This window comes from Malus sylvestris, chromosome 11, assembly GCF_916048215.2.
Source record: "Malus sylvestris chromosome 11, drMalSylv7.2, whole genome shotgun sequence".
Taxonomy (NCBI): Eukaryota; Viridiplantae; Streptophyta; class Magnoliopsida; order Rosales; family Rosaceae; genus Malus; species Malus sylvestris.
The window spans coordinates 33874308-33893518 of record NC_062270.1 but is presented as its reverse complement, the minus strand read 5'-3'; the positions used below and the strand labels follow the sequence as shown (position 1 = coordinate 33893518).

Below are 19211 nucleotides of genomic sequence, written 5' to 3'. Positions count from 1 at the left end.
ACATATTGTGCAGTGAATCTAACAACCCATGTAGAGCATTTGATGGTACTACTTCTTATGCTAGCTATTTTCAAAATCATCACGCTATATCTTTTGAAGTGTATCTGGTCATATTTAGTAATATGAGTCATAACTCTGATGGTGGATAAGGACACTGTTCTATCCTGTGAATTTAGGAGACTAATTGTACATATATTACTAGACACGTATTGTGTGGCATACAAGTTCTCGAGGTTTAGGACAATAATAATAAAGGCCGCAAGTGAAGACAACATTAAAAAGGATAACGTTTGACACGTACGTTTGAGGAACATCTATTTTTATCAAGATTGCCATAATTGGCAATGTCCTGGACCATCCAGATCCGGCCCCATTTGGATTTTTGGGAGATTGTAGTTGAAAGTTGAAACTAAAACATAAATCTCAGCTTCTGTCAGAGCCTCAAAGTTAGCTCTCGGGGCATTATATATGTTCACGTAGAATAGGACTATTTTGATCCGTTTTGTGGGCTAGATGAGATTGATCTTAGACGTATGATTGGATTGGTAGGGATGAGTACATAACTCGTGTGTGGTTGGGTTACATAACCCATCATATTTTCCCTATTTCGGATTTGTAGTCAATCTAGTCTATGTTACAATTTTTCTAACCAAACAGATTAATTAAAAAATAACCCATCTCATCTTGCCCACCAACGGGTTGGTGGTTAATCCGCACCCTCTTGCCTTTAGTAAGAGGAATTGAAGGACCCCAAAGTGTGTATGGCAACATTGCAGACATGATGAATCTCTTGAGCAGCTACTAAAGCGTTTTGAGTTCACATTGAATGTGATAATATTATAAGAGACACGAATCATCCCTCCCAAACTCATAATTTAGGACTCGTAATTTGGAAAACGAACACGATTACTTGACTTGAAGATGACACGAAATAAACGGGTTTGAGTTGGACCATAATCGCATGACAGGGTTAAATAATAACAGTTCATCTCGTCAACCTGTTTAACCCGAAAATAACACACTTGAACACGTTTATATTATTGTGTAGCCTGTTAACCTGTATACGACTCAACAAGAGATAAAAACACATACAGAGATAAAATGTTTATCGAACTAAAGCTGCATAATTTATCTCTACATATAGAGGATCAAAGTCTCCTCTCTAAATTGGTATTCAAACTATTCAAAACCACGAGAATTGTCAACTGATTTAAAAGCATTTTACCTTGCACCCGAGGTTCCGAGTTCAAATCCCCTATTCCCCAATATCAAAAATTAGCTAGGCCTTTCTTTCCAAAGCTATTAGCTACCCAACAGTAGGAGAGTTTATGGTGTAGGGCTTTTCTTTTACGGTTTTGTTGTTGTAGCCGATGTTAGAGAAAACGAACTCGAAATTATAAGTATATGGACAATGAGTCAAACTTCCTACTTAATGCAGCCTCAAATGGCACTCTAGCTATTTAAAAGAAGAATGCACGCATCTAAATAGACCTACAGCTCTGAGCTAGTAACTTCCTCTCACCTTAAACATCCTACGCAGTTACCCCACCAGCACCTCCACCAAGAAGACAACCTTAAGATGGAGTTGTCTTACACTTGACTAGCTAAACCTAAGGACAACCCTCGCACCCCACATAACACCCCCCCTTTGCACGAATAATTAGAAAGAAAATACTCTAAAATGAAAGGTGAACCTGAGGAGTTGACATGAATTTCAATCCGTTGCATCATCCCTTTGAAATGATCTCACAGGAAATCCCACCTAACACTTACAACCTCCTAACATATATTTTCTAGGTTATCCTACATGCATAGGTTCCTGCATCACTGACTACGATCTTCAACCAAAAGATAAAGAAACATAACTGAACTCTGTAACAATGGAAAGTGCGTCTAAGATAACCCACACATACGATTAATAATAATTTACTAAGTCACTAACATTCTCGTAAAGTAAAAAAAATAGTTACAACTTCATCCAGATAACTAACTATACAGGAGCAGACGTGAGTTTATTTTGGGAGAGAAGCCTCCGAAATCTGAGAGATCATAATCTAGAAAGAGAAGAAACAGATACAAGGCACAGCTTAGGTCCAACAAGGTGAATAATACTTACCACACTCTACAAGAACTTCTCTATGCTGGTGGTCAATGTAGATTTTGGAACAGCACCAATAACGGCATCTTTCTTCTCGCCACCTTTGAATATGATGACAGTTGGGATGCTTCGAATCCCATATCGGGTTGCAATTGAAGCACTCTCATCAGTGTTAACTTTGTAGCATTTGAGCTTCCCAGCATATTGCTTTGCCAGTTCATCAATTATGGGGTGGATCATACGGCAAGGCCCACACCACGGAGCCCAGAATTCAACCAAAACAGGGTATTCAGAATCTAGGACAAGTGACTGCCATGTTGCATCACTAACAGCAGGCACTGTAATTTTTAAGAGAACATACTATCAAAAATAAAACTTGTTGAACTACCAAAAGTAATATGTGAACACAGAACTGCAGAACTCTTTCTAATACTTTGGACATTGATTATATAGTAAGCAAGAATCAGTCCAAAAGCACCACCTTTAGATCAAAACTCAATTTTTCTAATAAAAATTTTGATATTTTCAGTCACAAAAATTTCAACCAATTTTATACTTTCGTTGTATACTCTCATAAGTACAATACTTTTGTTCCATATCTATACATAATTTTAATTACATGTCCGAATTACCCAAGATTCATGCACACATCCCCAGGTTTATCATTCGCTTCTGTCTTTAATGACCAGTCACCACACATTCCATCAACATTTCACCTGAAATCGAACATTCATGTTGGAATTTTTAGTCAGTCACTGTGAGTTAAGTACCTTGACAGTCTCAACCGTGGCTTGTCTTTAGCCACCGAGCAGCAGGTCTATTTCAGCCATCAACCGGCATAACCAAACAATTACAAGTAACCACAACTTGAAATCACCAGATAAAGCTTGCCTAAGAATCTAAAGTACATCTTCCGAACCATTTGATTACGCTTCTTAGGTGGCCTCATCCTCGGTTCCTTCTATCTTCCCTTACTAATAATCTAATTTTTACGAGTCAACCCAAGTTTTCAAAAGTTTCAAAAACCAATATTTTTCTTCAACAATTTATTTCCCGATCGATTCCTTTCATTTCCCAACTCTTTACAAACAATGCCACCAATATCATCAACTTATACGACATTCAGAATATGGGTAAAAAGTTTAAAGCCCAATTGATGCAGCTAATAAACAGAGAAAAACAGTTATTTCTTGGATAAAAGTACCACCTTTACTCAATAAACAATCTAAATCTACCATCTTACAACAATCTCTACACAAAAATCAAATCCTCTGTTGATTGCTACGAAACTGAAGGAGAATTAAACAAACAATTTTCCAGACACCCAAACACAAAGTGTGAAACTTGAAAATAAATTAAAAAAAACTTCAAAGCAAATTAAAAAAAAATTGAAATCCTGACTGGAAGGGAGAGATTACGAGACTGACCTTCGACGGCAGTGTCCTGAGCCTCGCAGACGACGAGCCCGCCACGGCGGCTCGCTTGTCCGGAAGCGGGACCGTAACTCAGCGATCCGACGGAGCGAGTTCGGAGAGCTGATCCGACCTTGAGGCCTCTGTAGCGAGGCAACCGAGCGCCGGCGGACAAGGACGAGAGCGACGAGGGAGCCGGGATCCGAGAGAGCGCGGCTGAAGAAGGGAGAGCGGAGGATCGGGGAACGACGACGGAGTCGAGGACTGTAGCCATGGCCGCAGAGGATCGGGCTCTAGAGATAGAAAGTAGAGAGAGAGAGAGAGAGAGATGATGGAGACGGAGTAGTTGATGGGGATGGCGGAAGCAGCAGCTAGTCGATTGGGGAGAGGAGTGTGGATAGCCAAGGCAATGGATGGACGATTAACCGGGGGCGAGGGCAGCGATATTCTGATTAGGTTCTTCCTGCCTTGTGTAAGGGCACCAATCATACTGTGACACCTCAGCACTAATTGTATATTTTTTTTCTTATAAAAATAATACTAGATATACTAATTTTCTAAAATAAAATTGCAAACTTGTGTCACCAATATAAAAAACAAAACTTTAACATTTAAACAATAATCCAATTAGGAACTACGTTATATGGTTTATAAAATATAATTTAAATACATAATCGCTCAATTTATTATTTTACTCCTAATTTGTTATATTTTGGTATTCATAACTAGGGAGGGGTATTTTTTGGAATTTAAAAAATCATTATTTTGTCTTCTCAGTTTATATATATAGATGTTAAGTTTACTTACATGTTGCGTTTTGTACCATATATGTGAAGTTTTGGCATCTATCTTAAAAAATTTGAGAAAACAAATCCTTAATGTGAAGTAAAATTTTACCTTTTGACGTAACACTCATTATCACATAATGCTAAACTAATAATATCTGGATTAGAAAGGTGCGACATGAACAAGAAACACAAATTTTCTTTAAAAAAAAAAATTAGTGACTCACGCAAACAAAAGCACCAACTTAGTTTGATTAAAATAACAATTAATTTAATAATTTGACAAAGAGATGATTAACAATTTATGATTTTACATGTTACTTTTACTAAATCTAAAAAGAAAGAAAAAGAAGAACATGACCCACCCAAAACCTCCAAAAGTGAAAAATGTGATATAAATAAAAATTATAAAATGTAATGGTAGCTATTTCCTTGCGGGTTTGTTGTTCTTGGCATATTTGTGGTAAGCAAAAAGCTAATTTGGCTAAGGACAGTATGGCAGCAATTTAATACTTAAAAGGATGTTGGAAATAGCTCCTTGTCTCCGCTTGATGCCTTCACATCATGCTTATTTCAAAAATGTTTTGGTGTTGTTATCATGTTTACAAAAATTAGAAGACTGAAAAAATGTGTCATTTCCAACGTTTATTGATTTGTTTTGGTGTTCAATCCAACGGCATGTCTTTTTCTTGACCAATTCATATTTAATATACAAGAGGTGTGCATGAAGAGGAGGAGAGCCATGCAACGGGTTCATTGCTAATGTGGTTTTGGATCAATTATGCATTGTTATGTGGAGGATAACTTAAACATAACAATGCATCATTGGATTGGCATGCCACATAATGGTGAACCCGTTCAATGCAAGTTTTCTTAAAAAATGAGAGATATCGTTGTCCTTAACACTAATAGGAGATAGAAAACTATTGAAATGATAAATTTCATAGTAGAAGTGCTCTTTTAGCTCAAGCAATTAAGGTACTGATGTAGGAAAGAAATTAGATTATTTCACATGCAATAAAATTAAAAGAAGCAAGCAGCGAGCAATCAAGAAAAGTGATTGGAGAACTGGTAATTCATGTGCCAATAAGTTAGTTGCTGCTATCATATCCCAAAAGTGGATGTTTTGGATCTTTTGTGTTGCCATATTGACGCAAATTTGGGTTGACATGTTTGTTTTGAGCACATAATATATAGATTGCAAAGAGAGCGACAATATCCACAAGACTTGTTGTCAAACAACAATCTCATACGGAATTTGAGCGAAAATGTTGTTTAATATACTTAACTCGAATTTTAATATTTTAGGATTTTTTTATATTTTGTTATTTGTTATTTCCTTTCCTATTTAGATACATAGGGTTTGTTTTTGTTTGCATATTTCTGGTCAGAAAAAGAAAATTTTGCTAAGGAAAGTAGGGCAGCAATTTAAGGTTGGAAATAGCTCCTTGTCTTTCGCTTGATGCCTTCACATCATTCTTTCATTGTACCTTCAAACATATTTTGTTGTTATTCTCTTATATTTCAATATTTGAAGTCTGAAAAAAAAAAATTGTCATTTCCGTTGTATATTGATTTTTTTTTTTTTTGGTGTGTTAAGTCCAACTGCATGTCTTTTTCTTTACTAATTGTACATTTAAGATATATAGAGAAAAAAATATTAAACATGACAATGCATTATTAGATGTGAATGCCACTTAGCGGTGAACATGTTTCACATAAGTTTTTCTCAAAAATAAGAGTTATCGTATCATTATGTATATCATTGTCCTCATTACTAATGGGAGAGAGAATGACACACCCCGACCTGGAATGTCCACTAGGACTCCGAATTGAGCTGTGCACACCTGAAGGGTGACGAAGCCATAAAGTATGATGATGTGGAAAAAAAATGTGAATAAATTTAAACCTAAGAGTGCCTAAATACAAGAGTGCGCCGTGAGCGGAAATGAACTCATTTCACGCGTGACGTCAGAGCATACGTAAAGTACAGTAGAGTAGATTGAAAATCATACAATCGAAGGTAATCTCCAATACCAAGACTTGCCACGAATCTTTAACGATAAGAAAGTTCAATTAATAAAACCTGGAAGGTGAAAACAAAACAAGGGTGAGTAGCCCTAGAAATGAAATTTTAATAGAAACCATCTAAAGCATTATAACCCATCACTGGAACATCTGTATAGGTTCCAGAAAATCATACCACGTATCAATGTGCAACCAAAAGTATATCGACAGTAAACCATAAATATACCACAACACAGCATCTCATTCACAATATCAATAAACATGTGATTAATAACTCATACTAGCACGCAAGTCGAAGTCACCTTTGGTGACCTGTACGACTGCACCCATATCTCATCAATCAATGCTAACTCATAAGTCGGAGTCACCTATAGTGACATGTACGACTTATAGTGACCTGTACGACTTATATCCATATCTCATCACATATGCTAGCTCATAAGTCGGGAGTCACCTATAGTGACCTGTATGACTTCTCCATATCCCATCACATATGCTAGCTCATAAGTCGGGAGTTACCTCTAGTGACCTGTACGACTTATCCATATCTCAATAAGTATACATGCACATGAGTCGGAACTACCTAAGGTGGTCTGTACGACAGGGCTGGGTGTAAATAAATACGCTCAAGTGCTACGATCATGTGAAGACTGTGCGAATAATCGCGGGTCACCTACGAGTCGGAACCACCTATAGTGGTATGTACGACAGACCTGTGCACCTACCTTGAATCCAAGGTGAGCGTAAGGTGCAGGAGGTGAACATCACGTGAAGGACTGTGCCCTGGCCACAGGAGGGAGCACTAACACCGGGGTGCAGATTTATGAGCTCTACTCACATCCGTTCATCACTAATTATTATTCAATCATACTGACATTATATACTCACCTGAACGTACCGTGACCTCTGTATTGTGTGCAACACTATGCGGATTTGTACCAAATTACATACTAAAATGTAAACTAATTATGACATGGCATTTATAAAACGTAAAGCCACAATTTCTCGTTTCTTCACACATTGATTTATAATCAACATTTAATCATCGAGATGTGAGGTTAAATCTCACATTTTTCACCAGATTCCTTCATATTGCTCAATTTCTCAAACAAGGCTATTGTCTCAATTATTTAGTCTCATTTATGGTATGACTGCATTTAACGTCTCGTTAGACTGCCTACGTACCCTAATCAGGGATCAAACCATTCGTAGTTCGCATTAGCATTTTAAAGCATTAACTGTAATTATATGCAATAATCAATTTCTAACCGTTTACGAAATGTCAATCATATATATATATATATAATATAGAAAGGAAAAGACCCACTCACCTGAGGTCCGTGCCTCGACTCCTTAGCACGCATGTCGAGACATCACGAACCATTGTCGCTTATGACCAATTATCAAATCACATCTCAGAGTTCTGACCGATAAAATACATAATTTACATAAAACGTATCCCTACGTAATTCAATTCAGAAGATCTGCATCACGTATTTCTGATCCGTTGCTTCCAAAGACTCACATTAAACTTCTAGAACAACATCCCAAGGTTTCATTATGATCCAACGGTCGGATTTCCACCAATTGCCCAAAATCAAGTGGCGATCAACATTTATTTTATGAACTTACAAATCCAATTCAGGAAGATCCATACGTCAGATTCCCGATCCGTAAGTTTCTATGGTTGTCAAATATTGTGTACTATTGTTTGGGCCCAAAAATACTATTTTGGGCCGAGTTAGATCTTTTAAATAGGTGTCATTAGAAGATATTCAGCCCATGGGCCGAGCGGTCGAAGTGGGCTATATCCTATCGGAAAGAGGAATGTGGATGAATCCTGTTATGAGATGGAGTCTCGACGGGATTAGGATGCTAAGATTGAACAAGGTTTGATAATGAGTTGTGTTCAAAGTCCTAGTAAGAATAGGATTGGTCGAGATAAAGATGGATTAGGAGAATGAGTTCTAATCCAGGAATGAATGGGATTCAATACAGGTTGGTTGCTATAAATAGGGAGAAAAGGCATCGAAACAACCCCCTCCTAATTCAACACACAACTGCCCTGCATAAATTCGCTTAACAACCTTGAGATTTTTTTTCCTTTTCTTTTTCGCCGACACATCTTCAATTGGCATAAACAGCACTGTGAAGGCAACCAGTGATATCTTCAGTTGGCATAAACAACATTGTTGCCGTAGAACCAGCCGATCTCGCAGCATCTTCAATTAGCATAGACAGCACTGCATCGAGGACGACTGATTATCTATCCAAGTCTCGGTCGAGAAGGATTTCCGAATCCTTATTGGTCGAAGTCATCTCATCAGCCTTCTCGGCGAAGTGAGATGTTACAGTTTATTGGGCTCGGCACATTGCATGCCGAGATATTTTATGATCGGATACTCTCAAGTGGGATTTAAAGTTCGGCATTTCGATGGCCGAACCACGTTTACTATTGAGACTTATATCTGCTTTGAGTATTTGTGCGCTTACACTTTGGTGTCAATTCGGCGTGAGTTTACTCTGACGAATACCATCACAGTGATCGAATCCGACGACGACGATTTGTGAACTTCGTAAGAATAGTAGCCTTGTCTTCAGGTTTGAGAACCTAGGAGGCCGAGACGTGTTCCTTTTTTCGACCGCAATTGCAAGATGCAGAAGTTAGCTACACACCCAACGCAACATCAACATATTTTACTCCTCGACCGAGCTCGGCCGACGAGTTGGCACGCCCCGCATTCAACCAAAGGATGTAGTTAGCTTATAGATTACTCGGCCTGCGAACCACGTATGCTTGGTAGTCTTTAGGGTCAACATTTTGGCACGCTTAATGGGACCCAGTGTTAAAACTACAAAGTTCATGCCAATTGAGACACGATCGGTTAAAAAGAAAAAAACTATGGGAAAATCAATAATCGATTTGCCAATTCAGAACATAGGACAAAGTGTATCACAGGCATAGAATCCCCTTAGTGTCATGATACCTGAGTCCACAAGCGCAACTCACCGAGAAAAGAAAGTTGGTCTCGGCAGTTAGCTTTACAGTCTAGAAATCCCTAACAAAAACACTTGCGTTCTCAATGAAGGGATATTGGATGACTGTGATGATGATGGTGGTGAAGGCTTTGATCCACCAACAAGATCGTTTCTTCGAAGACGACTTGACGAACAATCTCGGATGGTTGAACAGACGTTTAGTCGAGGAATCGATAAACTACACGACGTGATACGCAGTACTAGTGAGATACAAAACAAATTGCTTGAAATACTGGTTAGCAAGGTTTGCGACGACATGTCATTCGATCTTTCCCAGCAATTGCCACCAAGAAATAATCTGTTACCAATAGTATAGGTCGAGCCAATCCCTACTCGGCTCAAGCCAATTGACTTAGAAAAAAAAGGAAGATCGAGTAGCAGGACAGATGGACCCGACCAGAGAGTGGAAACAACATCCGTCGATATGACCGAGGTCCAGCGGACGATTGATTCGACCATGAAAAAGGGGTCGAAGTTCCCTAAATTCATCCATCCATATCCAGCTTACGTGGAACGGTTCGAATACCCTAAATGTTTCAAAATTCCAGATTTTAGCCTTTTCGTTAGAGAATCGTCATTATCCTCGTTAGAACACGTGGCTCGTTTCACCGCGCAATGCGGAGATGTTAACAGTGATTTTCACAAGCTGCGGCTGTTCAACTTTTCATTGACAGGTTCAGCATTTGCCTGGTATATCAGCATTTGGCTGTTCAACTTTTTTTCGGTCGTAATCGTAAGACGTAGAAATCAGCCGCGCACCCAACGCAACATCAACATATTTTACTCCTCGACCGAGCTCGGCCGACAAGTTGGCACACCCTGCATTCAACCAAATGATGTAGTTAGCTTATAGATTACTGGCCTGCGCGCCACGTAGGCTTGGTAGTTTTTAGGTTCAACAACTATAACATATTAAAGTTTGGTGATGATCCAACGGTCGGATCGTCGATTCATATAATGACCTATTAACGTAACGTAGAGAATTTAGATTCTAACAATCAACTTACGTCGTACAATTACCAAAACTGAACTCAAAGCATCTAGTTAGCCTAAGAATAACATCGACAGCCCCCTGGCCATGCACCAACCGCCGCGGGTGGTGGTCGGCTGCCCCGGCTAGCCGGAAAACTCAACTATTTCTAAAAATTACCAAAAATTACAGGAATGAAGATCTCAATGAGTATAGTAACTTTTATACCTGTGACTAAGGCCAATTTGGCCTGGAAAAGGCTCCAATTTGCCTCAAATCCGCTGGGAACCCTAGAAATTGGTGTTCTTGATTCGTGCCCAATTCGACTCTGACGCTCCAACCAATGATTGGGCATTGTTCTAGGCCTCAAGGGAAGTCTAGTGGTGGTGACAATTGGAAGAAATTGCTTCAGAAATGGGAGAATCGACACAAAACCCGTCGGTGTCACCATTGCCAAATGTCACGGATTTGACCCAATTTCCATCGAATCTTGATAGAAGAATGAAGGGGAAGATGTATGATGATGATTGCAGGTGGAAATGGGATGAAATTTTCTTGAAAAATGGCTCGGAACCGCCAGAATTCCACCGGTTTCGAAACCGGGTTGGGTGCGGGTTTAAAGGATCCGGCCGATCCTCTCCCTTTCTCCTATCTCCTTTCCCATCCTTTCCTCTCTTCTCATTAGGCAAAATTTCCTCCCTCCTCTTCCAATTCGTTCCTCATGTCCCTCTCTTTCCGATTGGGCATCCTTGCCCAATCCATTTTTTTTTCCTCTGTTATCCTTCCTCTCCGTTTCCTTCTTCTTCTTTTTTTATTTATTTATTTTTTCCAATTCCTACCAACAAACTATTAAAATAATATAGTGGTATTTATGAGAAATGAATAAAATAATAAATAACGGTCCTTACCACATAATTTCCAAATTTATAGTCCCGTAAACCTCCATCGTAGTTCCGAATTCAATTTTTTCGTGCGTCTACGCGTTCACACTACCAAATACTTTTGGAATACAGTAAGGTAATAGTTTATACGCATTATGAACTAGTGATCAACGAAAATCAATACCTTCGCCTCTAGGGTATTTTCATAAATTCACATTTTAAAACTTATAAACTCGTAAAATTTGGGACGGGTTGTCACAGAGAAAATTGTCGGCATGATAGATTTTCACATAAAAGTGTTTTTAGCTCAAATGATTAAGATACTGATGTAGGACATAGATTAGGTTATTTCACAAGCAATAAATTTAAAAGAAGCAACGAGCAATCAAACAAAGTGAACAGAGAAATGGTAATTCACGTGTTAATAGGTTATTGGCTGCTGCCATATCTCGAAAGTGAATGTTTGGACTTTTTGTGTTATCCGGATTGACGCAACTTTAGTTTGGTATGTCTGTTTTGGGCCCGTAATATATGGATTCGAAGAAAACGATGAGATCTACAAATTTATTGCAAATTCCAATTTGAGAAAATTATGTCGTTAACAATATTTAATTCGGATTTTAATACTCTAAGAATGATTTTATATTTTGTTATTTGTTTATTCCTACCTATTTAGGGTTTGCTAGTTGTTTATAATTGTTTGCTAGAAAACAATTATCGTTCGATTTTCTTTGATAATTGTTTGCTAGAAAACAATTATACTCTAAACGATTATCGTTCGATTTTCCTTGATAATCGTTTGCTAGAAAGCAACTAGCAAAGCCTATTATTCAATAAACATGAGTTTTCTCTCTTTCTTCCTAGTGAATTCTAGGGATTGCTAGTTGTTTTTCTAGCAAACGATTATCATTCGATTTTCCTTGATATATCTCGCTCTCTCTTTCTTAGTAACATGTAAGGCATTTTGAGTTTGAAAAAAAAACGTAACGTTGACCAAAATGGGAAAATGAAAACTCGATGGTACTGTTCGGGCAGGAATTTCCTTGGAGAAGGTAGCTGGCTCGAACACACAGCTCCCTGAGGAGTTGGCTCTTTGGTTGGTTGTTGGGCTCCTGCTTGTTGAGAAGTTGTAAGAGGATGACAGAGTTAGTTCTGAAATGTGCTTTTGTAGGGCCTTAGGTGTAGGCCTCGAGGCTCGCAATCAAAACTAACTAAGTGCCTAGGCATGCCACTGCCATCTCAGTATGGCAGATGTAGAACAAGTGTGTTTAAGTCGATTACTTCCGCCCCAAGTTATTCTAACTTCTTGCTATCAAATGATTGTTGTAGATGGGTTAAGTTTACATTAAGTTCTTTTCTATGCCTTAAGATCAATGACTTTTATTATCTTGTATGCTTTAAAGGTTAGAAGTCCAAATCTGACTAAGTCATCGGTCTAGTTCCTGTTCAATCTTTTATAGCAGTAAAACTACTAAATGAACTAGATCTAAGTGCCAATGGAACCTTTGATCATCAAATGACTGGAAATGACTTGAATATATACTAAAGAGTACATCATAATACCAGATCCATTAATTGAAAGATAAAATAAAGAGAGTAAGGAAAGATTTCACCTTGTTGGGCAAGGGTGAACGTCTTGCAGTTTCTTCTCTTTGTGATTATAGAGATTTGTGTGTTGAAAGGGATAAGTGGTAAACAGGTTTACATGATGGAATCGCTATTACAGCATTTGGAGAAGGTAGTAGAGCTTTTACACTAAACAAAAGATGACTTTCTAAGGGAACTATTGCTAAAAAGGGTTTAGAAGGTACGAACTGGCTTGAGAGAAGTACGAACTTCTCTTTTATATGTATTTTATCTTGGCCGTTTGCAAGTTTTGCCGGAAAGCACTTAGTGAGTCATCATCTTTTTACATGTTCTGTCATTTAGAAAGTGCTTTTGGGCTGAGAGTAGGTTGATTTCCATTGGTTGTCACTTCCCTTGTAAGCGCTTAGCCTTTGCATTAATGAGGAGCAGACATATTGTCCTGAGATGGATGGATAGGTCTGGTGTTAGGCTTCGGGCAAATCTCCTCCCTTTAGTTCTTCTGGCCTTTCTTTCTTTTAGGTCCAAAGTTTAAATATTAACCCAAACAGGTATGTAGGACAAAATGGATATGTACTAAGGATAATCAAAACTTTGTTACTTCAAAACAAGTCAATGGATATAGTAGTAAGGAAATAAGGATTACACACGAGAAAAAGAATTTGTTACTTTGTTAGTATGGCGTAGACAGCAGTTGTTGGGGTGAGCAATGAATGGAACAAATATTTAGTGAAACTTATTGGTAATCTTGGTACTTCGGGGATTTTGGTTAAAGAGTTCGATTGTCGAATTTGTCAAATAAGATGCATTAATTAGTACAAGTGGACCTGCAATGCATGCAGTAGTTGAAGAAGTCCTTGAAACCATTAGCTACTGCTTTCTTAGCTAAAACCTAGCTATTTCTTTCTCATATTTCACATAACTTGTTCAGTTGTTGTTTCTATGTTTAACTAGTTTTTGTATCCCTACGGCGTCTCCAATATGAAAACTTAGTACGGGACGCTAAAACTGGTTTTAGCTACACTTTTGCATTGCGCCTACGTATAAACAAATACTGGTTTTAGCTACACTTCTGCATTGCGCCTACGTATAAACAAAGGAGGATGTAAACCTAACCAATTTGCTCCAATTTGGGCAGCTGAACGGGGTTCCCCACTTCAAGAACATAATTTTACACATTCCTTTTACCAACTCCGCCAAAATATTACGCTATCCTCTCTCTCTCTCTCTCTCTCTCTCTCTCTCTCTCTCATCAGAGCATGCATTTTGAAGTACGACAAAGAGTGTTAAAACTTTTAAAAGTGATGGTAACTGCCTGTTTGAACCCGAGTATAAGGTAGATAATGTTTATAGTTTATGGGGGTTTCCTTAGAACATGATTACACACCAAACATCATTTTCTTCAAGTATAAAACTCAACTAGTTAGCCAACTCATTGAGGTTACAACTCATTCAACCTAGCAGAGATCATCATCGATTTTAGTGGTATTTTCATGGTTTCATGGTCAATATCAATATATTAATTTGTGGGATATAGAAGTGCTGTCCTTCTTGACAAAAAATATAGTAGTGCTGTCCTTTTAATGATGGTTATTCTTTTAACTTATATAATCAAAGGCCTTTTATTGGAAATTCAATAAATATTGAGAAAACTTTTTGATTTTTGAATTTCCATCAAGAAAAATAGATTATATGCAGAATAGGACAATCAGGTCAACAGGAAAACGCAGAACCTTGTAAACTAATTTCTTCCTCTTCTTGTGTCAAAGATTTGTACACAGACTCTCAGATAGCAGATTCAGCAGGACCCTCAGTCCATGACTTGTCAAAGTAACCACAATTAACTTTTACCAAAAACACTAACCACAATTAGTGATTTAATTTATAAAAACAATAGTCCTTTTGACTTGAACATTAGTCTTATATTTGTGCTTGTTGGGTGTTTCACGGGTCTCATAAGCATGGATGATTAAGATAAACACTAAAGTATGAGACTTGTCCTGACATTTTCGAACCAAATAATTTTATTTATTTATTTTGAGTGATTTTCGCACCTAATTTTCACCACTTGCATTCTTTTCTTTTGTTATGTTCTTTGTTTGGAATAAAACAAAGAAAATTAGCGAATAAAAACAACAAAAGAATTGCATAAAGAGGAGTATAAATAATTATTTTTCTCATGCTGAACTACAAATCCTATCGAAGCTTGTGAAAAACAATTTAAAAGGTGTGGAGTTTTGTTTGTTAGTATCAGAAGTGAAACCGCAATGCATGTTAATCAACATTTGTGTAATAATTCAATTATTAACATCTGCATTATTTGATTTAAGAAATTTGATCTTCCTAACATTACCTTTTTTTTAGTTCAAATAAATTAAAATAAATTGAATTAAATGTGTAAGTGAGTAAATAATGTGCGTGATTAATCATTTTCACTCCAAACATTATATAGACTCATTTGGAAGTGCTTTCAAAATGATTAAAAATGTTGTTAGAGAAAATATTTTTTTGTTCCAAAAGCACTTAAAGTGTTTCATGCAAGAAATTTTAATTATGTGCTTTTTATAAGAAGCACTTTAAATACTTTTCCATGGTTCACATGTATTTTTACTAAATATTAGTTTCAAGAATATTTTCACAAATAACACTTTCATTCGTTTTAAAAACACTTCCAAATGAAACCTACCTAATTTCATTTTCATTTATTTCCCTTAGTTTGTACATCATTGTACTTAAATTCTCATATTCGTTCCCAGTTATAAGATTCAGTCAAAATTCAAACCCCCATCAACCCTCTCTCTTTTTCCCCTGCTTTCTCATTTGTCTATTCTTCTCAAACTTCAAAAATTCTCCAATACTTCTTCTTCTTCCGTTTCTTCATTACACGACATGGAAAAAGCTCTGAAACTCAAAGAGAAGCAAAGCCAAGGCCAACGCCAAGCCATGCAAATATTCCAGAAACAACAACAGCGAGAACCACAAGACCAGATCAAGCTAGCTGCCACTGCCATCACCCTCAACGTACGCTTGAGATCATCCGACATGCCAGCCCACATGCAGAACCATGCTCTCCGCTACACCAGATCACTCATCGACTCACCACTACAGCCAACACCAAACCCCAAAACTCGTCCCAACCCAACTCACCTTGCTCGAGCTCTCAAAAAGGTATACCTGCATGATACTTTACTTTCAATCTCTGTTTTTAGAGAACAACTTGCATGTAAACGATTCACCGTCATGTGACATTGTGTTCCAATAATATGAACGGTTCACCGTGACATTGTGTTCCAATAATACAATGTCATGTAGGAGAAATTTACATGTACCATTGTATAAGTCTTCTCTATAATCTAGATTGTTTGTATTTGTTTAATTAATCTGGGTTAATTAATTTAAAGTAAAATTAACTGCAGGAGTTTGACTCGGTGTATGGACCGGCGTGGCACTGCGTGGTGGGGACGAGTTTTGGATCGTTCGTGACTCACTCAGCCGGTGGGTTCGTGTATTTCTCTGTCGACGACTCGCTGTCGGTGCTTCTCTTCAAAACGGAGGTCCAGTTGGTCACGGAACCACAACCACCACAAGAAGCAAAGCCTTCAACTTTGAGTCCTTGTTGAAAATTTTGTGTTGACGCACGATACGTGTTAGTTGTGATTACTCTCCTGCTTTGACTAGCATGTACAATATATTTTCATTTCTTTTATTTTTCTTTAAAAAAACAACATGATGTAGTGATCATCTTTGAGCTTTGCACACAAGAAGAAGGGTGCTTAATTATTGGCTCTCCTTAATTTTTATCAACTTTAATTTGCTCATTTTGGGGTTTTTTTTAAGGATATAAAGTTCTTACTTTTTGGGTAAGACCAACTCCAATGGTGGGCTAAAAGTCAAATTACCTCCCAAAATTTTCCCCCAAATCCAATCCAACCCAAGGGAAAATTTTGGGCTAAATGCTAAATGCTAAATCAATGCCAGATTCTCTCCAAAATTTAGCCCAAAAATCGGAATTTAAATTTTTCAATATTTATCGAAATTTAAATTTTTTTTTAGATTAAAATGTTCATAAAATTAATTTACGATAGTCTACATTTAAAAAAAAAATTAATTTAACAAAAAAAAAAGCCTAAGTTTATTCTTTAATAATCCCGGACTAAAATTTTAGGCAAGAACGGTTGGAGTAGAAAAGCTATTTCTGAACTAAAACCTAAATTTTTTGGACTAAAATATATTTTAGCCCAACCGTTGACGATTGTCTAAAGAGCTTGTCGTCTGTCATCCCCCAATATCACTTGTAAATAATAACAAAAAAATTTCTATTTTCAGTCCATGTAGTTCGGGAGAGACTCATGCAAATATCAATTTCGCAATTTTAAACATGTAGTTTACGCATCCTTTCATTTTAAGCACGATGACTTGGTTTTGTCTATTTTTCGACAGAACTAGCATGTGATGACATGTGTAAAATCATAACATTGGCCACTTTCGTTGGGAAATTTTGACTGCACGGTAAGGCTGGTACACAACGTAAGATTATGAGAGAGAGAGAGAGAGAGAGAGAGAAATTTGGTGTTTGATTGAGAAGCCAAATCAAGGTCTTCTCCATTACATTCTGTAAAGAAAGATTAGAGAGACAATTTCAGTCTGCAAATTCCATATAACTACACGCAAACACGAATTGACAGCTCAGAAATCCGTCTCCACTCCCCAGTAGGGTGTGTGTGTATATATATCTCTCTCTCTCATCTTCCCAAAATTGATCTCTGTTCTGCTGCTTTTGTTTATATATATATATGAAATGAGATCAAGAGACAAATATTTTTACACTCTTTTTAAGCCTTTTCATTACATGACATCCAATTATTCTTATTTATTCACTAAATGACATGAATGCTTATGTGGATTTTAACTAATATTAAAGATAAAATAAAACTCAAAAAAACATAAAATCTTGGAAAATTAAAAATATAATTATAAAAGGAAGGTAATTTAACTAAAATTGGTTGTCCCAATCCCATTTCAATCAAGACTTGGATTCAAACTTTGAATCCTAATAAAAAAAAAAAGGAAAACTAATGAAAATGGTTTGAAAACTTTGAGTTTTAATGATAAGGACAAAATAAAGGGTAAAGTGAATAGTATCATGTTTGACTTTTTAGTGTAAAAATGTGGTTTTTCGTTAAAGTGAACAGTACCGTGGGCTTTTCGTTAAAACTCCCTTAAAAAAAAATCATGAAACTTTACTGAAAACAGATTCGAGGTGTCGCCCCATTTCTTCTTCTATTATGTCAAAGGCAACCTGAAGCAATGCATGCCATATGCTATAATAAGTTAAGCAAACCCCACAAAGTAGAAGTGTCTCATCACAAATGCAAGCAACTGGAACCAATAACTTTTCGGTAAATTGAGATTTTACCTGATTGGGGAAGGGAGGAACGTCATCTTGAAGAATGCACAGTTCGTTCATATAATCTTCTTTGATAATATCATGTTTGTTTGCGAGAACCTTTCAATACATGGGTGAAGTTAGGCATGTGTTTAATTGCACAAGCATATGAATTTAATTAAAGAAGTTTCATGGTATTTTCATTAGGGTTCAAAGTATGAATCCAAGTCTTGATTGAAATGGGAATAGGAGAACCAATTTCAATTAAATTATCTTCCTTTTTTAATTATATTTTTAATTTGCCAGATTTTATGTTTTTTTTTCAGTTTTCTTCTTCTTTAATATTAGTTAAAATCAACATAAGCATCAATGTCATTTAATAAATAAATAATAATCATTAAATGTCATGTAATCAAAAGGCTTAAAAAGAGTGTAAAAGTATTTGTTATTGGGATTCCAAATTTTTCATTCTATACTCCAAACTTTCTATATTTAGAAAGACAAATACACTCGTGAGGAGTGTAGAATAAGATTTTTGAAATGCCAATAACACTTATATATATATATATATATATATATATATATGTTTGTACCATACTTGACCAATCTCGAAACTACTGAGCACCGATGAACGTTATACCGTCAAAGACCCAGAAGAGTTTTCCTCCAACCAGGAGGTCAATCACAGGGCGAAACGTGTCGACATCAGAAACCAATTATAGCGCGACACGTGTCAACATCAGAAGCCAATCACAACACGACACGTGTCAATGTAAGAATGAAACTATAAACTCTTCTATAAATAGAGATCATTATCTCAAAATATTTCTTAATGTCATTTGTACTAAATCATTCACTAGTACTCACTAAATGAGAGCTTGAACCTATGTACTTGTGTAAACCCTTCACAATTAATGAGAACTCCTCTACTCTGTAGACGTAGCCAATCTAGGTGAACCACGTACATATTGTGTTTGCTTCCCTGTCTCTATCCATTTCCACACTATTGACCGGAGCAATCTAGCGAA

At 36.9% G+C, this 19211-nt stretch overlaps 2 protein-coding genes across 2 annotated transcripts; one reads left to right on the top strand and one right to left on the bottom strand.

Annotated features, from left to right (window-relative positions):
• Positions 1-1894: 1894 nt before the first annotated feature.
• Positions 1895-3938, bottom strand: LOC126589473 (uncharacterized). The gene is made up of 2 exons (XM_050254774.1): positions 3526-3938; positions 1895-2436 (listed from the first exon to the last, which is right to left on the bottom strand). Exons 1-2 carry the CDS (start codon positions 3782-3784, stop codon positions 2123-2125), a joined length of 573 nt encoding a protein of 190 aa, XP_050110731.1. The 5' UTR covers positions 3785-3938; the 3' UTR covers positions 1895-2122.
• Positions 3939-15537: 11599 nt separating this feature from the next.
• LOC126589474 (uncharacterized) lies at positions 15538-16582 on the top strand. The gene is made up of 2 exons (XM_050254776.1): positions 15538-15965; positions 16214-16582. The coding sequence occupies exons 1-2, from the start codon at positions 15687-15689 to the stop codon at positions 16415-16417; spliced, it is 483 nt and encodes a 160-aa protein (XP_050110733.1). The 5' UTR covers positions 15538-15686; the 3' UTR covers positions 16418-16582.
• The last annotated feature ends 2629 nt before the right edge of the window (positions 16583-19211 follow it).